Here is a 7,594-nt window from a genome sequence, read left to right as displayed (position 1 = left end):
GCTGCGCCATCTCCGAGAGCAGGTTCTGGCAAGTGTTGCTCCCCGCGGTGGAGACGGTGGGAGTCCGGTGCGAGATGTGGTTATTGCTTGTGTTGACTGCCCCTAGAGAGCGACTTTCACCTGGTGGAGAGTCTTTGCTCATAGTCCAAATAAGAATCAGTCTTTAGGCTCACGCTGATGCTTGGATCAGCTATAGAGATACGTATTAGTTTTACCAGAGGGTAATGCGAGTCCTGCTGTGAGAGAGTTTTTCAAGAGTCTTGAGTGTCCTAAATGGCACCACACAAAACTGAACACTTAAAAGGACAGTGCCTTGGTTTCTTTGCGTTGGATTGATTCATGTCATATTGGAAGACGCTTTTGTGCAGTTGGTATTGCATAAGATCTAATTGTATTTAAACGTGTTTATTATTTTTTCCAAGTAAGTTTCTAGTTTGCCATGCAGGCAAACAACTGTAATAAGCTGGTGCTTTAAGCTTCGTGAGTTGCCTGCTGCCTTCTGCTGAAACGAGTCCATATTGTGTTTGACTTAAAACATTTGGGTTACGTGCCAGTAGCGCCTGAGCTGAAATACCTTTTGGTAGACTTTACTATGAGTCTAAAGGCTGCAAATGAAGTTTTAGAAAAGCAAGCACAAAAGTTGTGCTTGCCAAAGTAATTGTAGGAAGAAGTCATCTGATGTTTTGAACTGTAGCTGCCTCAAATATGAAGACATTAATGTTCTGGTAGTGTTAATGCAATTTAAAGAAGTAGCCTGAGTATCTGCAAGTGAAGTGCCTGATAGAATTGGTATTATTTGGTCTATAGATCTGAAGTGGGGCGTGTGTGGTGGGAAATCTATTGATCTCAGTCAGAATGGATTTGAGTGGCCTGAAAGAATATTTTTTAAATGGCTGTGTAGCCTGCATACAGTGTTCACAGAAGTATGTGGTATTCAATTTGGTGAGTGTAAGAGAACTCATCTGGTCTTGCTTGATGCCCATGTGGTGGTGAATGGTTGTTGTTGGTGAATATGAAGATACTTGAAAGATGGTATGGGCTTGAGTGCTGACTGTGGTTTTGGTTCTTTACAGAAGATGTAACTGACACTATAAACAAATTTTTTTGCAGCAGTAACTTGATGGAACACTGTTAGGTGTTGATAACCAAAAGGGCTTTTTGTAACTTAGTGTAAATTTGTGATACAACATGTTGATACTTGCTTTATTTCTTTTAGTTTTCTGGTCTAGACTTGAATTCCTCAGACTCTCAGAGTGAAGGAAGCTCTTCAAGCAGTAAGTACATGCAAGTTCTTGAGTTTACAAACACAGTTTAAAAAGCAAGGGTTTCATGGCTGTGAAAATGAATTTTTGAAGCCAAGATTTGCAGAGGATGATGGGAGAAATTGGGCAGGTTGCCAGTTATTCTTGCTTTGAAAAGGCTGTATACTTAAGTAGGAGAGCACTTAATTTAGCAGTGGTAGGGCATGTGTACATTTAAGTACTTAACTAACTTGAGACAGCTTTGTCCAAGTTGTTCTGTTGCCTCTAGTCAAACAATGGGGGCTACTGATCATATTACTATAAAGGTAATCTGTTTTCTCAAAATATCCAGCTAGAGTTGGAATAGTTAACTGTACTAATGTTAACAGAGTAGAAACTGCAGTCTCTGAAATGCAAAGCTTAAGTAAAGAAGACGGGAATCTTCCTGGAATTCACATTCAACTTGTGCCTGGTACATTCTGATTGATGTTGCTTAGCAGACAGATGCTTCTGGATTGTAAATGAAGAATGCTATTCAGAAGCAATTATGTGTGGCTTTGGGTTTGATCTAAGCTAAACTGAAGGGGACAGTTGAATTTAAGCGGAAGGAAAAATACTGATAGTGTTCTTAACTGTGAGTGCCAGTACTTGAATGACACAGTGAAAATTGCTACTCAAATACCTGGCACGAGCTTGTGCCTTAATGAGTTCTAGGAAGCCAGGTTTTCGTCACAGACACTTATAACATCCATAAAGGGCTTGTATGACTTGGTCAATTAAGTAGCAAAGACATCTGTGCCTTTAGAAAACAACAACAACAAAAAAACCAACCAAACAACCGAACAAGCCAAAACAAAAAAATCAAGCCATCCCGCATGACTATGTAGGAACTTAATCTTCACTGCATTGGTCCTTCTTGTTCTATTAGAGGAGTCTTGTTTAAAAATGCTGTAAAAGGTCTTTAAGCCTGTGAGGCAGGCAGATTTTTTTTTTTTTCTTATCAAAGGCTGTTGTCGAAGGACTAGTATCTCAAATTGCTAGTGCTGCAATGTTGTAATGTTCCTTTTCTTTTGTCCTTTAGAAGGCCGATACATTCCTCCTCACTTGCGGAACAGAGAAGCTTCAAAACAGGGTATGTATCAGAAATACAGTGGCATCGCTTGCATCCATGACCTCCTGAATCTCTAGGAACAGACTGTCAAAGGCTTTGATAATGCTGTTACAGGTGCTTATACAGACTGCTTGACTGTTCTGTGCAAAACACTGCAACTTAATCTTCTGCTTTTAGGGTGCTATTCTTGGTTCCTTTACCAAGTTATATTCTAAGCTTAAGTTCAGTATGTGACTAGCAGAATTCCTTCCATATCTCATTAAGCAATCAGCTGACTGAAGCAAGATGGTCTCCCGTCTTAGCTTGACTAACTCTAATCTTGAGTAATAATTTTAATGGATTTAAGGAGTACCAGTTTTTCTGTTACTGACTGATGTGTACCTTGTAGTAATTGGTTGTTTAGTTTGAACAAATAGCACAGTTTGACTTTATAAATGGATGTTTATGCAACTTGCTGTTAACTGGGGAGCATGAGAAACAAAACAGTTAAGAGAGGCTGTCTTTGTTTAGCTTCTTGCAGCTTTTATGGAAGTCCCCAAGAGTACTTCTTCCAGAAGGAAATGCAGGATGCTGGTGAAGGAAGCATGAAACCTATGGCCCATGTTGGTCATGTTTACATGGGGGTTCTCAGAAGTGGCCTTTGTATCTTGCACTTTTATTTTCTAAATGGAAGAGATTGAAGAAAAGTCTTGTGGAGTGCTTTGGTGAAGTAAGATGCAAAGATGGCAGATGCTGCAGCATGCATTACTGCCTAATGACATGCGGATACTAGAGAAACATCTCTGACATCTGTTGAAACACTGCAAAGGAGCTCAAATAGTTTCTGCTATGCAGCAGCTTAAGGAGTTGGAAGTCTCATAGTATGAGAGGACTTGGATCTCTTTCTAAACCAATAGACTTTCACAGATTGTCTTCTCAATACTGCAGAAGGACTTCATTAGTAGATGGTGGGAGGAGACTATTGAAATAAATGCTGATAGTACTTGGGGAGCTATGTAATTTTAAATTTGACGAGGTGAAAAATGTTCCATTATGATTTTATGCCATTTGAAGAAACATCAGGTTGTTGTTTGTGTTTCTGTTTTTTGCTTGGGTGTTTTGTGATTGGTTATTTTTTTTGGTCTTGCCTTTGCATGTGTCCAAGCTAGTGTGTGTGTGTGTTGGGGGGGGAGGGGGGTGGTATTTAATCTAAAAGAAGCATGGCCTGAAGCACGAAATGATGAACAGCCTGTTACCAGAGCTAGATGTTTTGGGGAAAGTAGAGGGATTGTTTGGCAGTTCAGTGCTCTCGAAGTTCCCAGTCACATAAACCTCAAATATGGGCAGTCTTTCCAGAAATAACTGGCTAGACGTGAGAGGAATGTGCAGGTTTCTCAAAAGCAGGGAACAACTTAAAGTTGGTTTGAAGACATTTGCTGTATGTATATTTCCCTCTCCCTATATAATTTGTACTAAATTCCAGTTTAATTTTTTGGGATACCAGATACAGAAGGATACTTCAGTCTTAACCCTTGAGTTCATATCATGACCTATTATGTACGAGATTGTCACTGTGTCTTTTATGTGCAAGACCACATTCAGACACTGCAATGTACGTGTGATTATGTGGCTCTTCTGGGAGCTTCAGGCTTCACCTTGCAAAAAGGTGTATGAGTTGTGAAACTAATTTGACACATGGTTTAATTATTAGAGGATAGGCTGCCACTTTCCCTTCGTAAACATCGCATTTCAAAGCTTCCTTTAAATGTGGTTGAGTATCATATCACTCAGCTCCTCATGGCTCCCTGTGACAAGGTTCGTGATGGCTAAATGGAAAAGCTACAACTCCAGTTTAGGCCCCCTACTGAGAACTAAAGTGGGTATTATCAGTACAGAGATGTAAAGCCAAGATGTTTTATAGGATGATTTGGGGTCTTATGTGATTGTACTTTCATAAGAGTGATGTTTGCTTCTGTTGTTTACATCTAAATGAACAGTTGTTTCTTTGGCTGTGTTGAAGTTCTTCTGTATTGCTAAATATTCCAATGAGCAGCTTGTAAAGATTGCAACAAATCCGTTTTCAAGGTATAGCAGGTAACAGGCAAGAGACCTTGGGTAAAGGCGGTTTTTGACCATATACCACAACTCTTGATGTAGCCTTAAGAGTGTAGTAACCTGTTAAAATGTTCGTTGATGTAAAAATCAGTCTATTTGGAACTGTATTTCAGTAAGCTAGTAGAATTGTCTTGCTCACGTACCATAACCTTGTGGACTTCTGTGGAAGTGTTAATTAACTTAGTGCATTCAAAAGCTTGAATTGCTTGTCGTGTGTGGTGTTCCTTTAGACATCTCTAGAAACAAATACTGTATAGTTTATAGCTTGGGATTCTCACTTTTTTCCGTAGCTGGTGGTAGTATAGTAATTCATGGACACCATTAAAGTTGCACAATTAGCTTAATTGCAGCCAAAAAAATTCCTTAAGGCAGTGGACTGATACTTCAAGACCAGTTGTTCTCTGTGTGCATGAAGAGCTGAGCATCTTTCAATAGGTATTGACAGGGGAAGCACACTAAGGGATGTAGAGTATTTCTATTTTAAACTCCTGTGGTGCTTGCTTCAGTGTATTCTTTCCATACACCTGCACATCTGTCCCTCTTGTAATACTGATGTGCTGCTTTGTACCTGGGAATGAGAGAGTACAGAACTGCAGGAATTAAGAGCATGCATAAAAGTGTCTTTAGGTTACTTAACATCAGTTCTGTTTTTAAGCTGTTGAAAGTAAAGTATGTGGAGCTTGGTACACGGGGCTGCCTGGTCTACAGTGTGTTGCTTCCATGAACTTGACTAGATAACACTAAGTCTTGTTGTCATGTCATTTTCTTGTTAAACTTCCTGGAAGATGCTCTTGGATATTTAAAGGCTAATCTGATCTATAGTAGGTCAAGGAGTAGGTGTTAGAACTTAAGAATGTTACAAAATGCAAATTAAATGCTGATTGAGGATAAGCATTGACAACCCTACTGTCCTTCATAGGTCCAGGAACTACTAAATTGCTCTGGAAGTTCATTAACTTACTGAACTCTAGATTTATCCCTTTGGTGAGAAATGTGTGCTGGATGGAATACATGCAGGCTTTTACTTAACCCCCCCCTTTTTCCCACTTGGATGTTTTAGAGAGTTTCCTGATAATTCTTGTATGATCTTGTGATCATTTTTTGTTTTAGTGAAGTCAGTCTGTGGTCTGTCATGGATTGTCTCAGTGAATTTGCTTTAGATTTTAATTTGCTGTGTGTTCTACAACATGTTTTCTTCTGCTAGCTGGTTACTTTGAAGTGACTTGTATGGCCTGGACCTCTGTTGTTTCCTGCTCTTCCACAAGTAAAATCCAAATAGGAGCACCAAAGCAACTGGAATTGATAGCCCTAACTGTCAAGCAGAGTGTGTATATACATATATTTGTTAAGGTTATGGTCTAGAAGTTGCTGCACTACCTTGAAGAAAAAGATGTAAGGTAGCAGCTTCAGAAACTACTGCAGTAACAAGCTAGATGAGTAAGCTTATTTTTGAATGCTATTTGGAGTATATAATTTTGACTCCTTTCTGGAACTTTTCAGGCTTGGTAGATGATCTTAATTTAATACAGCATCAGCCCAGTTTTTTTGCTAATGAGAAAATACATGTATATCTTCCTGAAGGTTGGTCTGTCGTTACAACTGCTGTTAGGTCTCTTGACACGATGATGTACCCCAGTATTTTTAGTGTGGTTTGAAAGTTACTCATACCAAAATCGGGCTTAAGGTGTTTTCTAAAAAAGCTACAAACAACTTTGTCCTGCATTAATGAAGTAATTATGGTATTCCTGATGTTCTGTCATAAGTCTCTCTGTGTGAAGTTAATCCATCCTTAAGGACTAAACTAGAATACTTAATTAGACCATGTAATGTATAGCTAAAATACCGTGGTTTTTTTTTTTTTTTAACCAGGTTTTGATAGTGGTGGCTGGAGTTCTAGCAGAGACAAGGATGCATACAGCAGCTTTGGTGCACGGTCTGACCGTGGAGCAAAATCAAGCTTCTTCGACCGTGGAAATGGATCAAGAGGAGGAAGGCAAGTACTTATGTGTCTGGGTGGTGCGTACAAAGTCTGTCTTGGTTCTAGCAGTGCATCTGTAATCTTGATGTTAAAATTAGAGTTCTAGGTGTGAATGACAGGATAAAGTAGGAGGAACCTGGGAGGGGAGGAGTAAGTGAGAGAAGCTTGCTTCTAAAGCTACATGAGTTCAGGGTTGGGAAAATTGCATATGTTGAAAAGTGTGTCCTGTAGTCTACCACCAGCCATTCACTGGCAACTGTAAACTTGCCGACTTTAACATTTCACCAAAAAAATGCTAGATGGGAGGCTACTTCCAGAAAAAATCATGAAGAACTGCTTGAGCACATAAAAATACATCAAAACAGACTTATTCCTAATTTCAATATTTTTTCTTTGTTTAAAAAGTGTAGTTAATAAAACTGGGTGAGACTCTTGCAGGTTCTCTACCTTACTTGATCAGTCTTACACACATCATGCGTTGTATGCACAAGTGTGGTGAGAGTGACCTTTATCGACTAGTAAAGGTGACGCTAGTCCTGTTTCCAGAGTTTTCTCAAACATGACTTACCAGACCCAAAAACTTAACAGTTGAGGTAAGGACTTTTTCCACCTTCTTTTTTGAGTCAGTGGTACAGGCGAGATCCTTTGTTATAAAAGAATAATGTGGCATGTAATTGAGGTATTCAGTTTGGTCACATCTGTGGTGGGGGAATAAAGGAACAAATTGCATCACTCAAGGATTTTGTCTGGATGTGTGAGACCTAAGTAAAATGAGGGTTGGAGAAAGGGGGGGTACCAGACAAGTGTCTCTTAAGATGTTTAGGTGGAGCTTCCTACAGAAAATGGTGAGGACTGAGCAACTTGAGTTGCAGCTCTACTAGCAGATAACTGAGTCTTTACACTTGTTACAGTTGACTAAATAAAAATTTTGATACAAGGTTCATTCAGTGTGTTAACCTGAACTGAGCTGTGAAATGATGACAGACTCTACTGTCTAAGACAGAATGCATGACCTAGTCTGATGACTGGGACTAAACTCTTTTCAGTTCATGGGTGCAGATAATCAGATGACTTTAAATTGTTCTACAGTTGCATATGTAATACACAGAGCATACACTACTAGATTATTATAGCTTTAATTTTGTATGTCAAAAAACCCTGTTGCTTGGG

The 7,594-nt window shown here is 39.3% G+C and overlaps 1 protein-coding gene across 1 annotated transcript in view; it reads left to right on the top strand.

Annotated features, from left to right (window-relative positions):
- Positions 1–1,216: 1,216 nt before the first annotated feature.
- Positions 1,217–7,594, top strand: part of DDX3X (DEAD (Asp-Glu-Ala-Asp) box helicase 3, X-linked) — a gene marked incomplete at its 5' end in the record, with an annotated part of 14,719 nt that continues 8,341 nt past the window's right edge. Inside the window, 3 exons of the mRNA XM_010015171.1 lie at positions 1,217–1,274; positions 2,323–2,373; positions 6,316–6,439. Of these exons, the coding sequence (XP_010013473.1) occupies positions 1,217–1,274; positions 2,323–2,373; positions 6,316–6,439 (233 nt within the window). The remainder of the gene's footprint in view (positions 1,275–2,322; positions 2,374–6,315; positions 6,440–7,594) is intronic.

The sequence above is a fragment of the Nestor notabilis genome, unplaced genomic scaffold (assembly GCF_000696875.1).
Source record: "Nestor notabilis isolate BGI_N333 unplaced genomic scaffold, ASM69687v1 scaffold12895, whole genome shotgun sequence".
NCBI classification, from domain to species: domain Eukaryota; kingdom Metazoa; phylum Chordata; class Aves; order Psittaciformes; family Psittacidae; genus Nestor; species Nestor notabilis.
This window is presented reverse-complemented; position numbering and strand designations above follow the sequence as displayed.